The sequence below is a fragment of the Chelon labrosus genome (assembly GCF_963514085.1).
Source record: "Chelon labrosus genome assembly, chromosome: 13".
In the NCBI taxonomy this organism is placed as follows: Eukaryota; Metazoa; Chordata; class Actinopteri; order Mugiliformes; family Mugilidae; genus Chelon; species Chelon labrosus.
The window spans coordinates 16,787,265-16,814,029 of record NC_140346.1 but is presented as its reverse complement, the minus strand read 5'-3'; the positions used below and the strand labels follow the sequence as shown (position 1 = coordinate 16,814,029).

Genomic DNA, 26,765 nt, shown 5'->3' with positions numbered 1-26,765 from the left:
GTTTTGTCTACATCCATTTGCGCGTGAGATCACGTGGAATGGCGCATTCAGTACACTAATTTAGAGATTAGAGAACATTCTCCTTAATCTAGCCCCTGGATCGACAGAAATGACCACGTTTGTATTTGGGCGGAACATCTTACAAAGCAGTTTGCTCGAATTCACTCATCAGAGCCAACAAAGTGTGCTTAGGCAAAGAGTTTAACCCCAGACTGCTCCATTTAAGTTTCTCAGTGACCACGAGCATCAAACAGGACTTGTATGGGGAAACTTGCAAAGTGCTAGTTGTACATAAAAGTTAGCTTTACTGTGGATTTAGTGTGGATTACGTAACACCTTTTCTTCCTCCACTGTAGTCGTTGGATTAGGCCTTATACATGAATCAAACACCCTTAAATAGATCAGAGCAACTGTAATAACCAGATCAAGCTAAGTTACAAGTTACTTAATTGTCCTAATTGTGTGAATATGTGAAATTTTTCATGCCACATACACGTAATCATTTCCCTGAAAAGCCCCCGAATTTCTCCTTTTGTATGTTTGTATGTGCGTTGCAGCTTGGGAACTGTTAATTAGACATGAAGGGGTCCCCTAGCAGCAGGCCGGGAGACCTGAGGGGCCAGTGGTGAGGCTGGTGGGACGGGTGAAACAGATTACTTTGGTCTCGGGGCACCAATAGACGGCCAGATGAACCAGCAGGGGCCCCTTTCTTTTATTCATTCTCCCAGTGGACCTCCCCACAGGTCTGGGACATGAGGCCTGCTACACTCTAGGCCAGGACTGCATGATGAAACAGTGGTTTTTGTGTAGAGCATTTTGTTGTAATAATCGCTATGATATAGCCTGAGAAGTTTGAAATGTTTGGATGGTTTAGCATTAACCGATGGCTCGTATGACGAACAACCACAGCCTTGACAGATAGCCATGTGTGTGCATCATATAAGTATCATACTACTGTATCACTGTAATGAGATGTGTGTGCGTCCAGGGGTGATAATCCTGCTTCCCGTCTGTAGAGCGCCACTGAAACCCCACTAAGCCACTTCATTCACTTTGATCCAGTTTTGGGGGGGCAGTTTAATTTCCCATAATGCCGCTGATCAATGATTTCCTTTCAGCGCTGATGTAATTAGTGGTTTTAAGCCAGTTTTGTGCTCCGATCTGACTGTGTTTTTTTTTTTTTTTGGAAGGGGTGAGCTGGAATTTATTATCGGAGAGCTTTAAAGAAAGATCAATATCAGCTCACACACACAGGGTAACATGAACATGTGAACACAAACCGGGAAGTGTGTGTGTGTAGCAGCGGCACTTAAATGAACTAAAAAACACATATCCATTAACTTTTACAGTCGGAGCTGTTTAGATAACTATGAAAATTAACAGGCGCCACAATTAAGATCTCCCCCTAAACAATTCCAGCTCTCATGCATAATTCACCGCATTAATATATAAATAAATTTGGTATTATCCTGTTAAGAAACTGCTGTTGTTTTATTAATTCACATGATTAAGTGGTTTAAGCTTGAACAGGTTGGCCCTGATTGCAAACGGTCAAATGATTAATGCAACGTATTGTTGGCGTCGTCGTTTATGTTGAAGTGCTATTAGCTCCTCTGTATAAATGAGTAAACCTTAATTTTATAGCCAAAACACGGACCTCTCAGCCAGTGGGAAGACGATGGCACAAAGCATCTCTACATCTCATGTTGGTTGCATTAATTAATAACAGTTGCATTAATATATTTGGGTGTTAGAGGTTGAGTTAATTAACCTGGTTTGTGGACAAGTGAACCCAAGACTCGAATTTCTGATTATAAATGTTAATGATTTAACTTATTCTTCTCAGAATTACAAATATATGCCAAAAGAAACAAAGCATGCTGTCTGTCAGACAGGCGTAATCAGTTTCTTGGCGCACTTTAAAGTCATTAGTCATGTTTGTTCTTAAAAGCCTCGTCCAGAGTGAATTATAGAGCTGTCTCCAGCTTGAGACAACTCCCAGAGCATCACACCTGTCATTTGGTGGACAGGGTCGACCACCTCTTCGCTCTGAAACAAAGGCAGAGGCCACCGGCTAAACGCAGGTCTGTGTGCCTCTGTTGTGTTTAGGCAAATCCAGGCTCGGGTGTGTCGGCGAGCCTCATTTGACTGAGGTGTTTAACTAGAAACGTAAGGAGCAAGCATTCAATTGATTGCTTTTGTTTGTGCTGAATAAGTGATTAATGCGGCAAAATAAGCTACTGTCACGGATGTTAGTATCACTGTTTTAAAAAATCTCTTTATTTGCCTCCAAGTTTATGGATGTGAGTGGGAAGGTCATTCATATTTTTATATTTTATATTTAACATTATAGGATGCTAAACCACTAATACGTTGACATAGAAATGAGCTTGCCAATGCTGATGAATATTTTAATTGATCCATCTACACAATCTCAATTAGTCACTCAATGTATTGATCCACAAAATGTCAGCAAAGATAGTAAAATCTATCCACCGCTGTTTTCTAAAAACCCTTCCCAAAGCCATTATGAGGTCTGCAGATTGATTGTATTGTGCTCCTCTAAAGACTTAAAGTTTAATATCTCAAAAAAAAAATCTTTTGATTGACTAATCGATCAATCCACTAGATTCTAATTCAACAAGTTGATCGCCCCAGTAGCTCACCTGGTTGGGCAGGTAGCCCATAAACCATATTATCTTTGATTCCAGCCTGTTTCTCTCCACCAGCAATCATCGAGAGGCCTAAAAGTATTTAGTGTCGGCCTCATGTATCTTTGAGTGGACGATCCTTCAAATTCTGCGTACAGTCCTTTTAAAACTTTGATTTATTTTTGACTTGAGGGATCCTCTGAATCATACAATACCTCAGATTAGACATTTCATTGCCCTTCTGACACCTGCCTGGCAGTGACCTTGTGGTCATGGCTGACCAGCAGCCCACTCTCTCATTTACCTGGCTTTCCTTTGAACTAAGCCCATGCTTCGGGGGCTAACACACTTATGTGGAAGGCCACGGTCTGAAATTACCGCCAGACCCTCTGTGCCAAAGTCTGACTGGGTTGTCATTACTGAAAGAGCCTCAGAGTTTTTCACCCTTTTGAAGTGTGTCAGTACTTAGATGCCGGTGCACTTTAACCTTATTGTGGCTCTTCAGCGATCTGTGTGTGGTGTGTGTGTGTGCGGACTTCCTTGTTTCCATTTGGCTGGCCCGATCTTTAAAGTTGCTCACTGGTCTGGTTACAGCCAGGGGGTGAGGCATGGCATTGAGTAGTTTCAAATGGAACCAAACTAAGCCTATATGCAAACAAAACCCAGGGAATTAGGGGAACTAAGCTGGCCTGTTCACAGTAACTCCTCGGCCAACACTGAACCACAGAAGAGGAGAGAGTGAAGGGGAGACGGGGCCGAGCGAGGCCGTCTCAGTTCTCATGAATGGTCTGTTCTTTTAATTGTGTTGAACAAAACAACAGGGGCTAAGTAATGGGGTTTTAAAGCGAAGCACATTTGGATAGATTGTGTAACGCCCTGTGTGGGTGTGAGGCAGGGAGCAGAGAGGGGAGAGAGGGAGAGAGACACCGAGGGCGAGTGGGCGGCATTGTGTGGCAAGAAACAAAAGGCAAAAGTTGGCAAACGGAGGCACCCATCGAAAAGCCTGGAACCAAACTGGCCGGCTAATTACTGACATGCATTGTCAAGGAGGAGGAAACGCAACAAAACCGGGATAAAGATTAATTTTATACCTCATCCTCCTCACTGTCAGACACACAGAAACAAATCCTGTAAATTGAAAAAGAGGAAGAAAAAAAAAAGCGAGGCAAGCAGATAGAGGTAGAAGGGATCAGAGGGATAAAGCTGTGCTAGCGAGACTTGCTTTATTCTGTCAATCCCTCCTATAGACCGGTCTTTACGTCTCTCAGCTGTTTCTTCTTTCCATAAGAGGAGTTTGGGGGAAAGGACAGTTTATGAAACTAAAAGAGAAAATAAACAGGAATGCGGTGTGCTTGAAGTTGGCGTACAGTATTCATATTTTTAGGTCAGTTACAAAAGAAACTAGTCTCAAAGGTTGCAAAGGCGGTCAGTGTAATATAGAGGATGCAGTTAGGAAACAGAGGGCGAGATCTTGAGTGGGCTGTAATGCAGCGGTATCTTGTGGAATAATTTACAAAGAGAAGTAGAGGCGGAGAGAGAAAAGGTAGGAATGAGTGCTGGGATTATTAATATTGGTGTTTTTTGTGGAGAGAGCTAACATCTCCCGACATGTTTGTTCTGGATCCGGCTCTCTCGCACTTTGGTCTGCCATTTCTCTCATTCTTTGCCCCTTTCTTTTATTTCTCTGTTCTATTTTGACAAGTGTTTTGAGAAAGAAAAAAAAAAAAAAAAGAAAACGCTTGTCGTTCTTAAACTATGCCAGGCTGCTTTTCTCTCTCTCTCTCTCTCTTTTTTTTTTATTACCATGGAGGTTTCACGAGCGTACGCCGGCGATTTGGAGATGAAAGGGATGGAATCATCCCGATTCCTGCCCTGCCACTGAGCCGCTCAAACTCCCTGACAAAGCTGTCAGACTCCATTTTTGCTTCAACTGCCAGAGTAAACTTGCTCTGCCATTTACAATCAACAAGAGGCAGCGCAAAGTCCCGCTCCAGCCCCTGTCAGAACCCTCCGACTGCTCCCCTTTTCAGAAGCGTTAGTGTGTATTTTCTCCCCTTCTTTCCCTCTTTACAGTCTGTCTGCTTCCATTCTTACTCCATACCCCTTCTTTTTTTTATGTCTTTGTTATATTTCTTGCTGTATTTACTCTAGTGGAAACACTGCTGAGATTTTCATAAGCCAAAAAACAACACATTTATGGAAATAATTGCACAAAACATTGTCACTGCGTATGTTTGACAAAGCAATATTTTTTCCCGCTGCCTGCTTACAGACATAAACTGGATACTAATAGTGAAGATTATCACTGAATTATTGCAAGTTAATTCCACTTTCTCTCAAAGAGGGGATTTCCTTGTCTTCTTGTCTCTAACATCATGTCAAGAGATTGTGTACAAATGTGCAGAGCAGAGTTTACTCTAGAGGGCCGGTCTCCAGCTTTGGAGTCACAAAAGAAGGAGCCTGCTCCTCTGAGTGCCTGTGAGGACGCAGCGAGGGCGAGGGACAGCAAACATAAACATGAGAGAGGCAGAGGGAGAGAAAGAGAGAGGAGGGGGAGATGCTTGGCACCTCTCCAGCAGCGGTGCTCCTGGTGTGAGAGAGGAAGAGTCTCCGTTCTCTGGCTGAGCTTTCATGTAGAGTCGCCCAGGAGAGAATGAAAAGAAAGAGATACGCAGAGGTGAGAGGGTGCGATGAGATGTTTACGAGGGAGCGTTTTTTTTTTTTTTTTATTTTTTTTTTTTTATAAAGGTTTGACCCAGCTTTACCTGCTCTTTGAAACAGAGCTGCAGCCATTACGCCATCAGTCAATTAGTCGAATGTTAATAGGCAGCTGTTTGTAGAATTGAATAACAATGAGGCAAGCAATAGTATTTTTCTCTTTCCAACTTCTCAAAAGTGAAGATTTGATTATTTTCTGCTCAAACATGAAGAATAAGATGGGGAATATCTACGGGAATGGCTGTTTAGTGGAATTTAGATACAGAGCGCATTACTTTGGTCTATTTTTCTTTATTTAGGCACATTTTTTATAACAATAATGTATTGAAGCCATAGAAAGACATATTGAATATTATTTATTGTTAAATTAATCAAACTCTGCCTGAGATGCTGAAGTTGAAGTCCTCAGTCTGAAGTGGCTGCAGAGATTCGTAAGTCAGCCACTGATGGCATCTCTGCTAGAAACACCTGATTTGACTGTGTGTGTTTTTATCTGTGACACTTCATATTCGTGCACCTACCTCACGGCCCCTTTTATCACTTTTAAATCAAAAAAAATAATCATTTTCATGTTTCAGTGGCGGAAACAGACAACTCATCATTACAAAGCAGAGCGGATTCTTCCCCCGCTCCGTTTGTTCCGCCTTGCTCGGCCCAGCCCCGAACCGTCAGCTCGGGCCGGTCTCAGCGTGGCCCAGCTCGGCTTGGAAACGAAGCGGCGCGTCCATAATCTCTGTGCCGGCATGTTAATTTTCAAGTCAAAGGGGCAGCTCCCTTTTCATCACGGCGGAGGCTGTGGAATATTCAGCGCGCTGCAGATGTTCATGAATAATGTCTGTGGCCAAACCCCTGGCTGAGGCTGGGGGGGGGGAGGCGGAGGGAGGAGGGATAGAGGGATGAGGGGAAGGGAATGGGGTAGGGGAGGAGGGGGAGAGGCAGCGAGGCCAGATGAATTACACGTAGGGGGGATCTGACAGGCGGCGTGAAGCTTTGTGATCATTCCAAAGTTCTAATAATCTCTCTCACCTTCTCCATCTCCCCAGTAATGAAAGAGAATAGGTGATTGCACCTCGGGCTATGTTCCCCGCGTAATGACTCCTCCAAAGGCACAGAGCCGCCAAGGAAAAATGAACTTTGAATGAGTGGCGAATTGGCTCTGACAGAGTGATAGACCGTGACACAGATTCTGTAGCAAAACAGACGTAGTGCTAATTGATTATCAATATTTTAAGCAAAGTGATGAAAATAAGCATTAAGAGATGAGAAAGAGGGAAGAGAGAAGGGAGCGAGCGCGCTGCACTACCTTCAAGGGGGGCTGTCATTCGTCCGGTCTCCCTCGTTCTTTCTCTCCCTTGTGTGCCTACTCCTCCTGCGGCCATGTCAGCCCCCCCCACCAACCCCCCACCACCAACCCCCCACCTTATACATTCCCTCTTTTGGTTTTCCTTCATCGTATACACGAGCCAACATTTTAGTATTAATTGTAAAGTATGTCCCTGAACTTCATTTTGCAATGCGTTATTTATTTCTTCGCTCTCATCTGCATTTTGGTCTCTGATGGCCTGCTGCTGAATCTTGTTATCAGGCCAGCATTAGTCATCTTGTCCTTCAGAATGTGTTATTTAAGATTACAATCACTTATTAATTTTTCTCTTTAAGAAAGAAACCACTTTATCCAACTATATTTCAGTGTCTCTGCAGACTTTCAAATCAAACAGTTACGTTGTCCTTCTACATGCACGCGAACACACACGCTCACCATATATGAAGTCCACGCCAAAGAGCCGAGACCACCAAGTCTGTGTGTCCATTCTGCAGTGTGTGTCTGCTCCTGTAATGTGGTCAGTTGCGCCGGGCTCGGCTCTCCTGCCTTTCTCTTCTAAGTGGCCCGGCCTTTTGAACCTCCTTGTGTCAGCGCGGCGCTTAGCGGCTCAAGTTTACCTTTCATGTGCGGGGGTCCTGATAGATTTAGCCCCATCTTATCCTCCTTTTGCAACTGCTGCCTCCACCACCGCCGCCGCCTCTGTGCACTGCACACACATGAGACGCACACTCAGTGGTGTGCCATTACAATGGCTTCCAGCAGGCTTTCAGCAGGGGAACCAGAGCCTATTCTACGCCATTCAACAGCACGCTCAAGTGCATTCACACTAAATGAACAGATACAAACACACACACACACAAGGCAAGCATATTTCTGCAGCGACATTGCAATACACACATTTATAATCAGCAAGAATTTATCTTGGTTGTTTGTCCAGCTTTTCTGGAAGATTTTTGGCGTCCTTATGTAAGTTGTAAAATAATCTTTTGATTCAAAGGACTCTACAATTATTATTATTATGTGTAATATTATCTATTAAGATGTAATGAGTTCTAATAAGATAAAGTAAAGTAAAGTGCTTTTTGTTGTCATTATACAACGTACAACGAAATTGCATGGTTGGATGGAGGGTTAGTCCTGAGCCGCTGCGACCACGCGCGCCGCCACTGTGAGCCAACCTGACCCGGCGCCTAGCACCCCATGTTTTTGATGATGGGAGGAAACCGGAGTACCCGGAGAAAACCCACGAGACAAACACGGGGAGAACATGCAAACTCCACACAGAAAGGCCCTGAGAATCGAACCCTCTCCGCCCCGGGGATTCGAACCGAGGACCTTAAACATCTCAATAGAACAGAAAGTTATTTTCTCAGCCGAGGACACTTTTAGGAGCGTTTCGTCCCTGGTCTGCAGCAGCAAATAAGTCAGAAAACATGAGTTTACACTACTAATGCGGCACTATTTATGTGGTAAAGGAGGGTCTGTTTCAAATTTTTAAATATCCGCCTAATTTGTTGTGTAAATGTTTCCAAAAACTCTCGACACTTGAGCACATTGCGAGCAAAGTTTGATTCTTTCTTATTGTGAATCCACAAATCCATATAATCTCTGTAGAGACCTATTTTGTAATGACAGTAATGCTGGATTTTCTGTGTCCGGAGTTACTATCACTGTTGACACGCTCCTCCTCAAGAAAACACTCTTCAGGGAGGAGGTGGTGGCTACGGTAATACCACAGAGAGACCACAAAAACTCTGGTACTGGTAATTGAGACACGGGCTGTGTTTGCAAACATTCCCTTTGTTAGGACTTTACCACTGTGTCACAGAGAGAATGAAAGAATCTAATAATGCACATCTTGTTTTTATATTGTTGGATCAGATCCTACAGTGAGCCATAAACCAGTTCCTGTATAGAAGACATAATACAGTAGGACTGCTGGAACGCCTTGGTGGAGAGCCATAAATCATTAACTGTGCACTTAGACTGTCAGAAACAAAAGAACTGGTACTTATCTCATTTTCCAATGAGCACTGGGAAACCAGAACCAAACTGAGAGTGGAGCAACAGCTGGTGGCAGTGTTAGGTTGTAGAAAAAACCATGTGAGAGGTGCATACGTAAACTTTGTTTTGACAGTTCCTGGGTGTCTTATCAATCTCGCCCTACATGTTTCATCTCTGGACAAACAATTTAATGCATGTGTACTTCCTTAAACCTCCCAGGTACCGCAGTAAGTTAGATGCAGCCAGTCCAACTTACTTAAATCCCATTTTTAATTAAAAAAGTGCAGCATTGAACCGCCGGTGTAAAACCTGTGCGGCAGTAGCATCGTTTTCAGGAACACGCTAGCGGTTTAGCATCTCAAGACGGTGCGACGACCGTGTCTAGTGCGCAAACCTGTTCAAAGGTTAACAAATGGAAACGGATGCAAAGAAGGAAGCGAGTGTTTAAAGGGGAAGAGGTGAGGAAAAGGACGAGAGGAAGAGAAGAGCTGAGATGAAAAACAGTAGTAGGAGGAGACAGTGGCATTTGGAGATATGTCAGGGTTGAAGTTGAGGGTGAGATGTCATTCAGAGGCCCCGGGATGCTTAATATTTCACTGTGTGATCCCTGCATTATGGATTGAGTCTGATTGCCCTCTCAAGACCTCAGTTATGCACTTACCCACGGATTTTAGGGAAGTTCTCGTGACAGAACTTTTGTATTTATCTAAAAGGTGCACCCATTCTCCCACCAAACCAATAAAATAAGTTGACGCTAGCTATGTTACAGCCAACAGATTAATGGTGTATTTTAAATAGACTCAAACACCTAATAGGTAAGAGCATTTGCAATTTATATTTGATGTTTCCAATGACCTGGTAACTACATCATAGAGGTGTTGTTGTCAGCTTTGTTTTCCCCCCTAGGGCTTGTGTGCTATGCATTTGTGTGTCAGGTGCTTTTATGCCTTATGTGAACATCCCTGTGTGTTCCCCAGGTTTGTTTATGTGTGCATATGTGTGCACGGCCCATGGCAGTGCCTGGTCCTTAGAGTAACCCCCCCCCCCCTCTGATCTTTCTGACCACTGGAGGCCCTCTGCTCCTCCCCAGGCTTTCAGCAGTTCTCCTCTCTGCTCTCTGGCCCGGGGTCCACAACTGACGTCTCTTCAAGTGCACGGGTGTAGATGCAGAATCATGGGATGTATTTCACCCTTGGGTCTGACGTGAACGTTGGGGTGCCCGGTCCGAGCCACCCACACGCTTCAGAGAGACCCCCACTGCTCTGCTTGTTATATACTTGCTCGATCCCAGACCTGTTTAGCAAGGTTTTACCCGAAGGAAATAAGACCCGGACCACGTTGTATTTTCTGGAGCCAATAGCATTGTGGTGGGGATTGTAAATTCTGTCTCTTAGCCAATTTTAAATAGGCTGTTGAGAGTCCAAAAGTGTCATAGGACACAATGTGACATTCAGTCAGGTGGTTGACTAGTCTGTCAAAGTTGTCATTTGGTCCATTTAGTCTCAGAAAATAGTGAAAAATTCTTCCCAAATCATTTCCAAAATGACACCCGTGGCCAAGCAGTTAAAAAAACCCACAAAGATCTACTACAACAGATATTTTTCTTTGCTTTTCTGCTTTTAAATAGGTCTTTCTACATGATTACATTCAAATAGACAAAAGGTTGCAGTGTGAAGAGACTTAGGAGGGAAACGCCTGACGCAAAAGTGTCCACCTTGGGTTTTTATAGCTGCAGAAATTACTTACTCCAGAAAGGAAGATATTAACATTCAGTCCACCGTATGTCGGACTTTGAGCATTTAGATCTGCTGGATATACAGTATAAATTTGAATCGTATGAGTTTTTGCTTTCAGTATGCAGAGTCCATAGTTTTTGTTTTATTTCTTTCCTCTTTGAGTTTGACAGATGCGATCTCAGCATGATCACTGAGAAGAAAAATACAAACATGGAGCCCAGGTGTTTAGAGTCGGGAGGCTGTTTTAAAAATGAATAGAGCAAATGTCGCATAGGCAAAGCTCCGTAGTTTGGGAGGCTGCGTCTCACACATAGTCTGTACGTAGGAAAAAGTCCAAACTCCCATTGAGATGAATGACAGAAACATGTCCCCCTTGACTACATGCATCGCATAGAGTAGAGATCAGTATGCCAACACTGTGGCGACGTTCAGTACTAGCAACGTGCATCTGGCTCATTCATTTAGATAATCAGTCTTCACTGAAGCATCCATTACACCACAGGAGTAGAAAATCTAATTGAAGCACCCCCCCCCCCCCCCACCCACCCACCCCCGTCTCCTTCCCTCTCTCCCCCCAGCATCACAATATAGCAGAGAAACAAAAAAAAAAAAAAGAAAGAAAGCTTTTTAGACAGTTGCAAATGAATAATTGATTGATTTTTGTAAGATACCTCTCTCTAATTGTTTAGTTTGTTAATATTTCATGGGTGTCATTAATTCGGCTTGATGACGGAGGCAGAGGGTAGACTGTGATAGGAGTCATTCAGGATTGCTGTCATCTGCCTTAAAGAACTCATCCTCCCTGGTTTTCACGTGGCTGTAGCTGAGACACTGATTCATTTACAGAGCTTCTGTGAACTGATTGCAGTTTTATATGACTTCTTTTGTCTGGAGACAAACACTAGGACTAACACTGGTTGCGCAATTAATTAATGCTGCCTCTGTGTGGGCGTCTCCTTTTAAGATTGTTTTTGTTTGGGTTCTCTCTGCTGATATTTAAATGATGCCGCTCGTCCGATCAGAATGCCCCGTGTCAAATCACAGCTGACAGCTACAAGGTCAAGGTGAGCCGGTTCCAGGGGAGAGTCCTGTACAAACCCACAGGCACCGGCATGTAAACACACACGCATACATACATTCACAGTAAAGCGAGGCCTGGCTGAACCTGCCACCTGCTTGTGTTGTCTGTGTGCTGTGCCACCCAGTGGTTTCTCTGGATATTGCTTCTTCCCGTGATCCAATTTAACCTCTGCACCTGCTGTAGTTTTCCTCTGTATCATCGCATCGCTCGCTCGGATGCTCTATCTGTGCTAAAAGATAACTTTCCCCCTCCCTCTAAGTGTCCTTCATGTATCCCTCATTAGGTGTTTAGTGTCGGTATTTCTTGAATATCGTTTCTTCTGACTCTTAACAAAAAGTTGGACAATGTTTCTGCATTCCTCTTTTTTCTAAAAGTATGCCAAGCACTAGAATTTAAGAAAGGTAGCCTTTCTCATACCACAGAAACTAGAAAAAACCTCCAAAATACATGCTCATGCCATCAGTGTCCTTCTAATTGCAAAATCAGTGTAGAGGTAAACCAAATTTGCAGTGTTACATTTCATTCCTTTACAGAAAGGACTCGAATACACTGAGATATTGTTGTCAATATACAGTTCTCTATCTATCAGTCCGTCTTACAACTGTCCGTCTGTCTTGTCTTCCTTCCTGTCAGGCCTGTTACATGTCAGTGCGTGCCTACCTGTCTGTCTGTCCACCGGCCCCGTTGTTTCCGTACGTTTCTTTGTCTCGTCTTTTTTTGCCTGTCAGGGCCGTTATTCGTCAGCGTGTCAACATGTTTGTCCGTCCATCCGTCTTCCAACCTGTCTGTCTCTTATTTATTTATTTATTTATTTATTTATTTATGGCCTTGCCTGTCTCTCTGGCATTCAGTGTTGTTTGGAGACCCGGCTGCCGAGCTTCACTGTAAAGTGCTCGGCTGATTGGAAGGGACATTTTTCCAATGGCGCAGCGCTGCCTCTAATATTCTGTTTGTCGTTGGGTGTGAGGCTGATTTATCACGCCTCCTCTCCTGCTGACATTCAGATTCACTTTGATTGGCGGCCGGATGGAATGACACCCACCACCAACGCTGCTGCTGCTGCTGCTGCTGCATCGCCGCGGCTCTCGCACAAACACACGCACAGTCAAAAGCGATGCTCTGCGTACTCGGAGCCAGGTATATGGATATGAGTACGCCTGCTCCGCCAACACATTCCCCACTTACATTTGTACAGACGCACTCAGAGAATGCAGCGAGCTAAGTGGGTAACTGCTGAGCTGAACTCTGTCTTCGCCGTGTTAGTTTGTAAGTGCTGTATTGAGTTTATTGAACAACGTGGGCAGACGACTGCTCTTTTGTTGTTCTCTCACCTCAAGAACTCTATAATATGATAGCCTTTCTCACTTCTAATACTCACTTACTGTACTCGGCCTAAGGGCCAAGCTACCACACTCTTGCGTTGAATAACCGCCAACCCCCACCCTCCCACCCCCCCCAATCCCCTCCTTAATAACTCTATAACTCACCTCAGCCTTTAGATTTAATTGCTTATCTGTGTGTAAACGTATTAACCCTCTGCTGTATCTGTTTTGCCGCCGTCCCGGGGGCCCGACAAGCCTCTCTGACTGCCGTTCCTTACATCCAATGAATAGTCCTTCTCTGAGCGGTAATAGGGAATCAGCATCGTAGCAGCAAGCATTGGCGGCGTGTAAGAGATAAATCAGATTGGGGGTCTTGCTTTGCCAGTTTATTGAATCTAAATTGCGTGCGCGCTTGGCCCCCGCCGGCCCTACACGGCCCATCCATCTCCCGGCTGATAATGGAGCGGGCCCGATTCCACCTGGTGGGAGCATTATTACATTTCCCCTCTAACGAGACCCAGCTAATCCTGCCAAGGGAGGAGGACAGGAGAGAACAGAGGAGGAAAGAAGAGAATAGAAGAGGAGAAAATGAGGAGGGGAGGCACATGTTGGTGGAGGAGGAGAAGAAAGAAGAAAGAGAAAGAAGGGAGGAGAGAACAGATAGAAGAGGAGATTCTGGAAAAAAAAATTAAAAAAAAAGGAAAAACGAGATCCATCCTGGCAGCCTGCCTCTACCTCCCACTCTCCCTCTTTCTCTCTTTCTCACTTTCTTCCTCTCTGTTGCTGCGCATAAAACATCTTCCAGCGCCATCAGAGCTACATGGCCCCTGGGCCCCTGAGCTGCAATTACACTCATAATCACAATGCGATTTCACTGACGCTCTCCGCCCCTTCCCGCTGCCATCCCTCCTCTTTCCCTCCGCCCCTGCAGCCAAGACCGAACGAAGTCTAAATGAAGTGAAAGGCCTCTCCTCTCCACAACACCCGGCCGTTTATTACCCGCTTTAATAAAAGTCCATCACAGAATTATCCGACAATGAACTGGAGCCACTAAGTTGCCAAGAAATATACTTCCAGTGAGCAGCCTCTGCAGACAGACATGCCTATACTGATGCGGTTTTTAATTCCTTTTTAGATGCTTTTTACAACCGTAATGCAAACCGGCTTTTCATGATAGTGCGGCAAAGTATGTTGCTTTAATGTATTTCTTCGTAGTTAATCTTTTTTTTTTTTTTTTTTTAAAGCAGAGCTTCTTATTGATGTAATTAAATCATATCCCCGGCTCAGCGCTCAGGCCTACTTTCATTGTTTTGAGGGGGCAGGAGCCCCGTGAGGCAGTGCACTGATGAGAGATGGATAAACAGTTTGATTTGCTGCTATCGCCCCCAGGCACAGTGTACTGGAGAGATGAGCAAGAGAAGGAAGAGAAAGCATTAAAAACGGGGAGGGGTGGGATAGGGCAAAACAGAAGGAGAGAAGCGAGCGAGCGGATAAGAGAACCTGTTGGGGGAGGGATGAAGGGATAGAGGTGGAGGATAAACATGCAAAGAAAAGGAGGCGACAAATCACTCCTGTTGTTTGTGTACGCGTTTGTGTGCACACTGGCAAAGCTTCCTCTCTTATTCTGGCTTGTTTGTCTGTTTCCCTTGCTGTTTTAGCTCTTCCTTTATCCTGCACGGCCCCCATCTAACCGCCTATCTCCCTCTCCCTTTTTTCCCTCCTCTTTCTCCCCGTCTCCCTTCTGCTCCATCACACCACCAATACCGCTCAGTCTTCTACCTGCCTCTCAGTAGCCCCGAGCAAAGAGTGAACTGAAGAACACAGAGGAGTTCATTCACACACACACGCACGAAAACACACACACAGGTGTACGCACACAAATTCACATCTGTGCATACAAACAGGAAAATGATTGGAGTTGCCAAGCGGATAGTGCAGACCACGGTGTGGGTTTTTGGCACAATCAAACAGACACAAACTTACTAAATTATAACTGTGTTTGCTAAGAGAAATAGATGGGCTGCTGTTGATTTGGTGAGGCTTGCATCCAGGCTCTCTAACACACACACACACACACACACACACACACACACACACACCATAGCTACGGGAGGTAGAGGAGGGTTCAGTCATCCATGTAGAGTCATTGTTAGCAAAGATGCGTAACCTCCAGACTTAACCAGCCGTAACAGCGGTGTGACGGGTTCTTTGTCTACGCCAATTACCGAACAAAAACGGCAGCGCTGTCACAGAGAGACTAGCACAACCCGTGGCCTCCTGCATCCAAACACACACGCACACACACACACGCACGCAGACATATGTGTTCTTTAGTCAACATATTTACCCGCGATACAAACTCCTGCGCGCAAAACACACACACGCGCGCATGCAGCCGTCTCGAGTGGTGCAATAAACCACATTTGGACACCCACAGCTGTGCCCTAACACAAACACGCTGCAAGCGCTCACAAACACTTACACCCACTCTTATATTGTATTAACTTCCCCAAAACAGTGCAGCACTCTCCCTCGTTCCCTTCCTCCTCTCTTCCCTCTCGTCAGCTCACACCCTTCTTCTGTTTCTCTCCCTCTTTTTTTTCTTTTTTTCCTCCCTCCTCCCTCAAAGTTTAAACTCATTAAGTGTAATGATATTGGAGACTCAATTTTACATAGCTCACTCATCAACCAAGTGAGATAGCAATAAAGGCGAATGGCTCCGCCGAGGCCCTAACGCTGCAAAATAAATGATGCGCCGCAACGGAAATGTAATTAATTTAGAGGCAGTATTGATAGTCCTGCCATACACGGCATTATATTTTTTAATGTGGCTTAACATCTTGATTATTCGGGGGGAAAGGTGGAGGAAGAGGGAGCCGAGACGACGCGGCTCATGATGAGACATGCTTAAAATGCCCTGACGAGTGTTTACTCCCGCTGCCTCACTTTCTCTTAAGCTTTTCATTATTGCGAGACGATAAACACCTCTCAGGAAGAAACGCTGACTTTTTACTGGGGTATGAGGGAAAAGCAGAGGAGGGTGCTGCCTGGCAGGGAGAGTAGAAGGAGGCATCTTTCATATTTTTCTTGTTTTGTTTTGTTTTATTTTCTTTTAGTGACGAGCCCTCTGATAGTTTTCCTGCATTCCCTGTGATGACTGTTTGTTTTAAACAGTACATTACAGTATGTAACAGCAGCTTTAGCGTCTTGATAATGCAACTGGATCCATATAATCTGTGTTAAAGGAGTGAGAGGATTTATTTGTTACAAACACCTACGATAAAAATATATATTTTTTTAAATCCTTAAATCCACAATCGTCCCTTTAATTGATAAATATTTCATATCTGGTCTGCTTGTCCTTTTCTTTACAGCTAAGACAGATGAGGTGCTGAAGGCCAAAGTAGCCAAGAGAGAGGAGGAGGCCCGGAAGAAGCTGGAAGATGGTGAGTTATGTGTGTTTTTGTGTTTTAAATGTGTTGTCTTACCCTTTAAACTGACAATGTAGTCACAAAGGAAAAAAAAAAAAAACAATAAGCAAGAGTAACACAATTTGCATTATTGAGAGCTGTTGTTGAAGCTATGAAATAATTTAAATAAGTTAATATATAAGTGTTTGATATTTCGTTCGCCACCATATTAACTTTGAGGCGCCGGAATACAGAATACACTCAACAAAACTGTGGGCTGTGAGACATCTGTTGCACTAATTCTGCTTTTTGCATGGTCGCCCAAAATTAACTGGATCAGGTTTATCTGAGCGAAACTTAAGTGTGCATGTTTTAAAGCGTCTGTGTCAATTATGTGAGCCTGCAGTTGTAATAGACTCAAATGCAAGAACACAAACGCAGTCTTATGATACGAGATGATCCTGCTATGCTGTGCAGTGTCAGTGTTTTTACTCGTCTGTTATGTCTACACTGATCCCATTTGCAGCGACTGTCCTGACAACGTATCCGTGGTATAAATGAGAATGCACATGCATACACAGACACGTGCAGCGGCATCATTTGTTCTAGTGTGGGTGTTTTAATACCGCTGGACTCTCTGCTGCCTCTCTTTTGTGTAATTGTTTTGTATTTGGATGCAGGGCAGCGTGACCTTTAAAGTTAGCTGACCTTTTAGCCAAATGAAAGTCCAGCCATCAGAAACTAATTAGCCCTGCACACTTGCTTTAGCCCCCCCAGATCTGGGAAGAATTGATTCCCTCCTTCTCTCTATTGCGCCCTGATTTGTTTTTGTTTCTGTATTTCTTTTTTTTTTTTTTCTTTCTTTCCACCCTTTTGGCCTTTTTCACCTTAATATTATTCATTTTTTCTCGGTCTTGGGGTTCTGACTCTTCCTCCCCTCTCCTACTTTCTATTTCTCATACTCTTTCTCCCTGCTCCCATTTGTCCTCATCAGCTATTTGCACCTCTCTCCAGCTCTCGTCTCTGCATCTTCCTTATCCTTCCGTCTCTCATCTCTGTGTGGAAGTATTGCCAAAGTGGTGACTAAGTGCCTTGCTCGGGGCAACAGATCAAGGCTCCAAGTCAAATAGGCTTCTTAAGCAAAGTTCGTTGCCTCCTTTTGGAATCGGTTGACTCTTTCTCCCCTTTGCTCAAAGCTCCCACTTCCTGCGCTCCAGCTGTTCGTACTGTGTGGGAAAAAGGTATTGTGCTTGATTGTGTAGTGCAGCAGTGCAGTACAGCATGCTGTGCAGGCACTGCCTTCGAGGACTGTGGTTTTATTCCTTCCTCTGCTCAGGGGCTCATGAAGTGAGATCACAGAGGCAACGACAGAGGCTCGCCCTTGCCTGGGTAGCACGAGAAGCCCGTGTCACAAATGCACATGAACACACATACGCACATGCTAGCTTCATCCTCTTCTGCCCTTCCTCCCAGCGCAACTAAAATGGAGGAGGTGGGCCACTGCTGCTGCTAAACAGCAGATCACCAGGGGTCTCCTTATTCCCTGCAGGGCCTCTCAGAGGTCAGTGCAACTAGAAAGTTTACACTTGAACCTGTAAGTCAACTGAAATGAGGAAAAACCTTTTAAAGAGAACGGAGGGGAGAAGCGAAGAACACTACCACCTACACTCCTCGTTCATAAATAGATCCACGTCCTAGACCGGCGATGTGTTTGAGTTAGTTTAGCCCTAATCGAAACTGCCGAGATCTGATTCATGTTCATGCTACAATATGCAAGCTATTATTGTAGCGAACTGTGGCTGCGTACTGCGGAGCCCTGAGAGAAAATAGGGGGTTTTATCAGCAGGGTTTACTGAGAAAGAGAAAGAGAGAGAGAGAGGAAGGAGAGGATCAATAACTGGCCCTGTGGTCATCAGTTAACAAAGTAGTCTCCACTTAAAAGGAGTGTTTGGCTCTCTGGTTAAGGGCAGCCAGATGATGCCAGCGGTTGAAAAAGGAAACATATGATATGAAAGGGTGTGAGAATGAGAGGGGTGGAGGACTCCTTTGTTAGTTGCATGCCTTGTTTAGGCTATTAAAGCTGAGAGATGCTGTTTGCTTGCCCAGGGGGCTTTTAGCTAACATGGCGAGTCCAGCTATAATAAGATGGACTAAATCTAACACTTTACTGAAGGCAACTTATAACTAGAGTGTGTAGTAGTACTGTAGTGTATGTACAAGTGGACAGAAGTAAGTTTCAGTTAATATTCAATATAGTACAGCAACTTTTGATATCTTCGCACAAGTTAAATCAACCAAGTGGAGGAATAATTGAGTGGTTGCATAATTTAATGGGACCGAGCATAAAAATAAATAAAATTAAAAAAGTGTGTAGTGGGAATTCCTACAATATTTTCTAGTATTTATTGTGATTTGCATATTTAAATGATTAGTTTCTTCTTATCCAAATCAGTATTCAGTTATCATATATACACTGATCAGCCACAACATTAAAGCCACTGACGGGAGAAGTAAATAACACTGACCATCAATTCAGTGTTCTGCTGGGAAGCTTTTGTTCCTGACATGTAGCACCCACCTGGACCAGACCACACACCCCCACCCCATAGCAATGACACTCCTTGATGGCAGCAGCCATCCCCAGCAGGATGCAGCCTGACACAGACACAGACACAGACACAAAAACAGTTTAGGAATGACTCAAAAAACGTGAAAAACAGCAGAAGGTGTTGACCTGGCCTCCAAATTCACTAGATCCCAAACTGATCAAGTATCTGAGGGATGATCCACAGAGGCCCCCCTCCCCTCAACCCATACGACCCAAAGGCCCCCACTATAACAACTTTCTGTTGCCAGGCACCACAGGACACCCTCAGAAGGCCCATGTCCATTCTCTGATGAGTCACAACTGTTTTGGAGGCACAATGGAGACCTACGCAATGTTAGGAAAGTGGTCATAATGTTATGCCTGATCGGTGTATGACAAAGGTATCAAAAACCTTTAAAAAGCTTCTATTAGTCAATTAGAAAAAGTCAAAATAATAATTGCTATTCACTGCAGTATAACAGGTTCAGTTTCTGCAGGTGTCCGGTCCAACTGGTTGAGGTGGGATGAGTGGTATGAGCAGTCACGTTCCTCATCAATCTGAGCCTCATTTTGCTTCACGTAGATCTTATGTTGTTTCCTGCTTTTCTCTGGAGTCTTTAGAGTTAAGGAAACGCGTGGCTCATCAACTAACTGGCATGAAAAATTGGTGTCAAATGCTCGATAACCTCAGCTCATTCCCACACACTGACAATCTACCGCACTTCAAAAGACCTTAAACACACTCTCAGCGCTGAAATCTGGGCCGCGCATGTGTCGTTTGCGAGGCTTCGACAGAAACATCTTTTCATTTGTGCAGCCGTCCTCCGACATACAGAATTATGTAGATACGGATTGGCACAGTAGCCCGCGGATGGTATTTTAGCCTCGAACCTGCTCCGTCCCCATTACCTCAAACCACCACCAGATTGGGAGATCATATATTTTAATGAGACGTATAATAGCTCTTTAACCCATATCATTAGGGGAATATATACCTAGCGTTTGCTCTTTTGGCAGTTAAACGAAAGGACTGTTTCCCTAATTACGCCGTGTGTAGGACAGGTCACGGGTTGGGTGTGTACCTGTCTGTGTGTGTGTCTGTGTTCGGGAATTATATGACCATTAAATATTCAACCGCAAGGCCCCCCTCCAGCCCCTGCCTCCCCCCTCCCTCCTCGACCCAGCATCCATTAACGCCTCATCACCGTTTAACTAGCTCTGTTGTCAATCACCGCAGGGCCACGGCTGAAACAGAAAATGTCTGGATTTGGTTTCCTTCCTTACTACTTGTCCAACATACAGGAAAAAGAGAGAGAGTGAGAATACGCACTGACGTATACCTCAGTCAAGGACAATCAATATAACTAGAAATATCATTAAGGGTGAAAGAGCCTGCAGCATCATTTGTTAGAAATAATATTCTCTTGTTAGCTACGATTGCATGCTCTCCTAAACAGTTTGTCAGTCAGCTTAGATTTCAGCTTTTCAAGCAACATGCAATACCAGAGTGTGGGTGTGGGTGTGTGTGTGTGTGTCGGTAATAAATGATGTGATCCCTTTTCTAATTGAAAATAATAACTAATCCATGGATAACAAGCTCTCGTGTTATCCAAAGCCGTATCCCTTCAGTTCTTGCCTATCTCAGCTGTAATAAAAGACAGGAAATGAGAGGCAAGTGAGAGTGGTGGCTTGGACATTGACGCTTAATGTAATCTGCCTTGAAATCAAATTATTTGACCTGGAAAGCCTAACAATACAAAACTCCTGCCAGGCTGCTGTTAAATATTTAGCACGTGCCTGTCATGAATACAAATGGTGCGCAAATTAGAATCTACAGGCGCGTGACCCCCATATCACACCCCGGGAGCACGGGGGGCTGGCTCTGCTTTAAATGTTTTAATTACCGGGGGGGTGATGGGGGGGTGAGGTGGAGTGGAGGGGGGGGGGGGAAGCCTTGGTGTGGTGTGGCGTGCCACGCTAACTCACCGAGCAGCATCACTTGAAGGACAAGCGGTGAAATTCATCCGCTGGTAAACACGAGTGATCTGGTGTCCATGATCTCATCACATTAACTAAAACATGAGGATTCACCAAGGAGAGAGTCGCTATAATTATAGTTCCCAGCATCCTCACTCTGGGTCGACCGTTATACTTTTTCTTTCTTTTTTTTTTAAACTGTGTTCTTTCCACCAGCTATATGATCTACCTTAGGACTCGAGGGAGGCACTGTATTGCTCTTGTGCACTCTGCGCTGAAGGAAGATCTGTCTCAGTGATTTTGATGTAAGAAAATCTGGTTTGTATCGATTCGGTATTGATTAGCGGAGTTAGCCTCATCTCCTGTCGTTACTTCAGATAAATGGCCTTATTTGTTGTGTTATTATGTTCAACACAATCATGCCAGGAACAGTCAGAGGAATATTGAACCGACACTTCATTGGCTTCGTGGGTTCTATTTGTTCCAGGAATTAAAGGACGCTTCCTGCCGGTGTCGCCGCGCCGCACAGAAAGCGGCGAAGAGAGCGCGCAGACAATCACCTCCGCCTTCGCTTTAAAGGTCTTATTCGAGCACATTCTCACAGAAGGACATTCCATATTTATCTCTGATTTTTGTCCTGCCTGAAATGATGATTGATTTGGAGATGAATAGTGCCACAGATTCAGTCTAGCGGTCTCCTCCCTATTCATTCAGGTTTGTGGTTCCCCCCACGTTGAAATGATTAGTTATGCAAGGCTTGTAAGCACTGAATCAGAGTTATGGTCCCCAGGGAAATAAATTTGGCAGAAAATCAGTGTGAGAAGATTTAATTATCACGAGGAGACCTTTTTTCCTTGCCTTGGCCCACTGAAGCCCAAACTCCTCTCCTCTCCTCTCCTCTCCTCTCCTCTCCTCTCCTCTCCTCTCTCTCTTTCCCTCGTTCTCGTTCTATGCTCAGCTCCACACACTGCAGCCAAAAAAGCCCTAGCGTGCAGCATGGACGCCAGCCCTCTCCTTGCTTTCCTTCTCCTCCCAATTTGTTTCATTGCATGGTGATAAGCCAAGCAATTACTGCTTTATTGATTTTTCATCACTGCAAATTTAAAGTTGACTTTTTTCCCCCCCTACCTCTCGCCTCCCCTTCTCTCCCTCAGAGATGGCTCGGCAAGGTGATTAGGTGACCTCCTGTCCTAAGCGTTGCTGGTCCCGCGAAAGAGTGGCGGCGAATGCCGAATTCCGCTAACCCCATTTGACCCTTTGTTGTCCCGGGGTAATGGGATGCTGATGGTTGTCACTTCTGCAGCTATGGGGCCTATAGCTTAATAATTTCTATAAGGATATCTATGGAATGACATGTTTGACTCGATAGCAGCCGAGCCATGGGCTAGATTACACAGAAATTGACCATGCAAGCCTCCATCCCCTGTTCATTCAGGTCAAGTAGACGGATGATTGACAGCGCCCTTTTACCCTCCGTGATTGGTAATCGTTTCTTGGGTCACGCTTATCAATTAACCCGCTGCCAGTAGACCAGTGTAAATTCAGCAGCTTTACGTTGAGTCACCAGCTTGATATATTTGCCAGATTTCGTGTCCATTTCATTTAGATTTAGTGCGGTATCGCACAAACGTCTTGGAACTTCCCTCTTTCTTGATTAAATTAATGTCGGGGGGGAAACTTTGTTTGTAAGTGACTTGTGAAACATATTTCTTCAAATCAAATTTAAAAAAACTAATAGTCTGAATATAATTTTTACTTTGATTAAAAAACTTTGATTAAAAAATGAAACACTTGATCTACCTTAGTCATCAATACGATCACTCAGGCTGAATTATAGGAATATAAAGGATAAGTTTGCCACGCTTAACTAAAAACATTCTCAGTATGTGAAAGTGGCTTCCGGATACACAGACACACTTGCGTGTACGTCTGGACATGATCACACACACCGCAGCAGTGTGCTCGCTGCAGTCTAACAGGGTGGTCAGGGCCGCTGTGATTAGACACACACGCAGACTGTTGCAGGTCAAAGTGCTGGCATCCTGGGTGGCTCTGGCCATGTGGTGGCCCCTGCAAGGTTTGTCATTAGACATCAGAAGTCACTCAAGACTGTGTGTGTGTGTGCGTATTGGGAGGCATTCAAATGTTTTTTTTCAGCTGCTGCAATGCTTTGTAATGAAGTTGCATGAGAATCCCTGACGTGTATGGTGAGCATATTGTTAGCAGAAACAGCAAGATCGAGATACTAGTAGAGAAATGTGATTATATTTAGTGGTATAGGAATGATTTTAAATTCACGCAAGACGCGGTGTTCTGTTCAAATTGCGCTTGATCCATTCAACAAGACTCTTAAGTTGTTGATTAACCCTTTTCGTAGCTGCTCACATGGAATTTGGATATACAACTGACCATTTCTTTCTACATCCATCACAAAATCAAACTTATTAGACAAAATGCCTCGTTACAGTTCGCATTAACTTGCATTTCTTAGTTCATATTTGTATGCGGTCAAGACTGTGCTTCATGCAACTTTGGAGACAAGGCCGGGTTATGGCGATGTGACATGCATTGACCAATTTAGATCAGTGAACGTAGATATAACCTGATCTACAATGTTCGTCTTTCAACAGGAGAATCCTCTTAGCAAAAATCCTTTTGCTCTTAGCTATGGTCTTTAATATCAGTTAATGTACAGACTGGACATCAGTTGCACAAATATTTAAAGTAAGGAAGTTTTGGATGTACATTTTCACAATTTCCTCCAATAACGCGGAATAAAGCCGAGTAATGTATTGCACAGGGCCAAGGTTATTAGTCTACAACTCAGGTCAGAAGAAGAGGAGGAGGTGGGGGACATTTGCCTAATTAATTACTACTCAGACACACTCACACACACATACACACACACGGCCATGACCTTTACTAATATAGTTTGTAGCAGACCACACAAACAGCACTCTCTCTGTCCATTTCCCTGTATCACACACACACACACACACACACAACCACACACACAAGCACACGCTGTCAGGAGCCAGCAGACTAAAAGGGAGAATCAATTACAACTCAACTAAGAGGAGAGAGTTGGTTGCTTGATGGCTACATGTCAAGTAGACTGTAGGTCACGAGGCACGTGCGCCCGTTTGTGAGTTGATGTTTCCAGGATTCTGATTACATCATTTTCATTTTAAAGACCTTGCTCCAATTAAGTAATTAGTTGCTTGGTGTTTTCTCTAATTATAGAGTTGTTCATAAAAGAGCTGCTGACCGGCATGGGATCGAAAAATGGAGACCTCTGCACTTTTTTTTCCCGCGCACACACACACACATACGGGCAGCCTAGTTTAAAATCAAGTTAATGCAGTCAAATGCTTGTTATTTCTGGTAAAGGGCAGGGCGGGACTCTATATTTCTAATCACGCTAAAACAGCACTGCGCTTAATAAAGAGTCCTTGAGCCTCACAGACACATATGCAATTGCTGTACTCCAGGTTACTGTAAAGTTCTGTATTAGTCTTTTTTTTGGACATGGGTGTAAAATTTGTTTACCATCCCTTCCTAAGATTTGGGGATTCTTAATCTTGCAGCAGGCTCACAAAACCAACATTTATTTTTTAACTCGGTGCTAATCTGGTGAAATGTAGCAAAACTAAACATCTTACAAAATGTCAGGAATGCCACCCATCCCCGTTTCAAAGACTGTCAACGGAGAAAGTGGCTGTGATCTTGAAGATCTCACCACTCAGCCTGTGAAAGCTTCACTATTTAATGAGATTCTGTGACGCTGGCCAGACTCGGGACATCACCTAACACTCATACACCCCCCTACACACACACACACACACATATGCAGCAAGAGAAACACACCCACCTGGTTTTGGTTAGCCTCCAAGTGTTTGCAGTGAGCACTGTGCAGTCAAGCCTTAGCTAGGATTTCAGATAAATAGCTGACTTATTTGCAGAAAATATTCATGGATACTTGGATAAGTTAGTGCTAGATTCCCAAAAGGTAGACCCTTATATTATTTACCCCCGTGATAGTCAAAAAAGCAACATCCCCCTGTATCATTTTCCTAAAAACGTCTCATTAAAGTCTCCTGAGTTGTGTCTGAGGTATGCAAGACATGTAAATGAGCAAACAAGATCTGTTGCATCATTTCCTGTAAATACACTCTGTGGCTCTGGAAATTGTGCGCAATAGATCAACTGATATATGGACAGAAGGAGAGACTGGCACCGATCTATTGTTCCTCCCCGGGATTTCATTATGGCCCGCAGACAAAGGAAGGCTTAACACAAATGCGTTTAATTGTAGTCGCGGGATTATTCACTAGAGACGGGGTCAGCTGAGGGGAGGAAGTTGAGAGGATGGATGAGCAGAACTGGCGTGAATGACAGCGGCGAGGGGAGAAGTGGTGAGCAGCGAGGGATGAGAGGAGATGTGGAGGCAGATAGGCGAGCGTGGCGCGTGGCTGCCATGTCATCCTGTCATTAGCAGGTTGTTTGGGTCTTTAATTCATCATTCAGACCTTTATTGACTGCAGAGTGGGAGATCACTATCAGCATGGGACACTACAAAAAGTGTGTGTGCGTGAGACACTCAGTCACCAGCTGCTCTTCATTTCCTGATGCCAAATAGATATCACATAGGATCATATAAACATATCACATGTTATCTGCTAAGGTTAAATTGCGCTCAAGGCTACATTTTAGGCCATTTTTATCCAAAGAACATGATGGTGTATGATATTTTAACTTATAAGAGAGCTATACCTTGAGGGAGAGCGTTAGTAAGACAGTATTCGTGATGTGTGACGGAGCATTGATGGCTGTGACAGGAGTTGACAGAGCGGAGAACTCCGCAGAGACCAGTTGACACTGATAACAAGGTGAGCACCGCAGGGGATCACTTGGCCTGCGTATATATATTGTGGTGGATGCTGTATTGTTGGAAGACATGCGTTATAAAGACATGTGGCTTTTTTTTTTCCCAAATGAGGGGGTGGTGGGCGTGATATGTGCGCGTGTGTGGTCTCGTGGGAACGCACATTAGACTAGCTTAGCCACCTGCTCTGTCATTGGACATCTCCATGCTCGCATACCCACTTACAAACACATACATACATATATGTACACTCCTTGGGGACGGACTCGGGACATCTGGCTCAGCCTGTCAGAATTCCCCCCGCCCCCCCATTTTGTGTGACCTGTTGACCCTGACCACTACAGGCGTCATGCAGACGCCAGCGTCACACCTCTTGTTGGAGTATCACCATGACGTTCACTGCCTTATAGATGACATATACACCGATCAGCCACAACATTAAAACCACTGACAGGAGAAGAAAATAACATTGATCATCTTGTGACAATACAATGTTCTGCTGGGAAACTTTTGGACCTGGCATTCATGTGGATGTTACTTAGACATGTACCACCCACCTAGACCAGACCAGGCACCCCCACCCCATAGGAATGACACTCCTTGATGGCAGTAGCCATCCCTAGCAGGATGCAGCCTGACACAGACACACACAAAAACGGTTTAGGAACCACTCAAAAAACACGAAAAACAGCACAAGGTGTTGACCTGGCCTCCAAATTCACTAGATCCCAAACTGATAAAGTATCTGTGGGATGCACTGGAATAAGCCTGATCCACAGAGGCCCCTCCCCTCAACCCACAGAACCCAAAGGCCCCCACATTCTGTTTCCAGACACAGGAGACCCATACAGTAGGTCATAATGTTATGTCTGACTGTTGCAGATTCATACAGAAGAGAGTAAATACACAGTGGTTAACTTTTCATAGTATCTGATGGGTTACTCATAGCTCTAAGCTGTTGGTCAGTTTCTGTCTGCTGTTGTTATCCTCTCTCTGAATGTACAGGTATCTCTTTATTTTTCTTTCCTTTCTGACTCCTGTACTCAGTGAGGTCTCATTTTCCACTGCCT

General features: G+C 44.4%; 1 protein-coding gene across 1 annotated transcript in view; it reads left to right on the top strand.

Annotated features, from left to right (window-relative positions):
- rsrc1 (arginine/serine-rich coiled-coil 1) overlaps nt 1-26,765 on the top strand; it is a 110,067-nt gene that overhangs the window by 73,358 nt on the left and 9,944 nt on the right. The window contains exon 7 of the mRNA XM_084559179.1: nt 16,211-16,282. Within this exon, the coding sequence (XP_084415305.1) occupies nt 16,211-16,282 (72 nt within the window). The remainder of the gene's footprint in view (nt 1-16,210; nt 16,283-26,765) is intronic.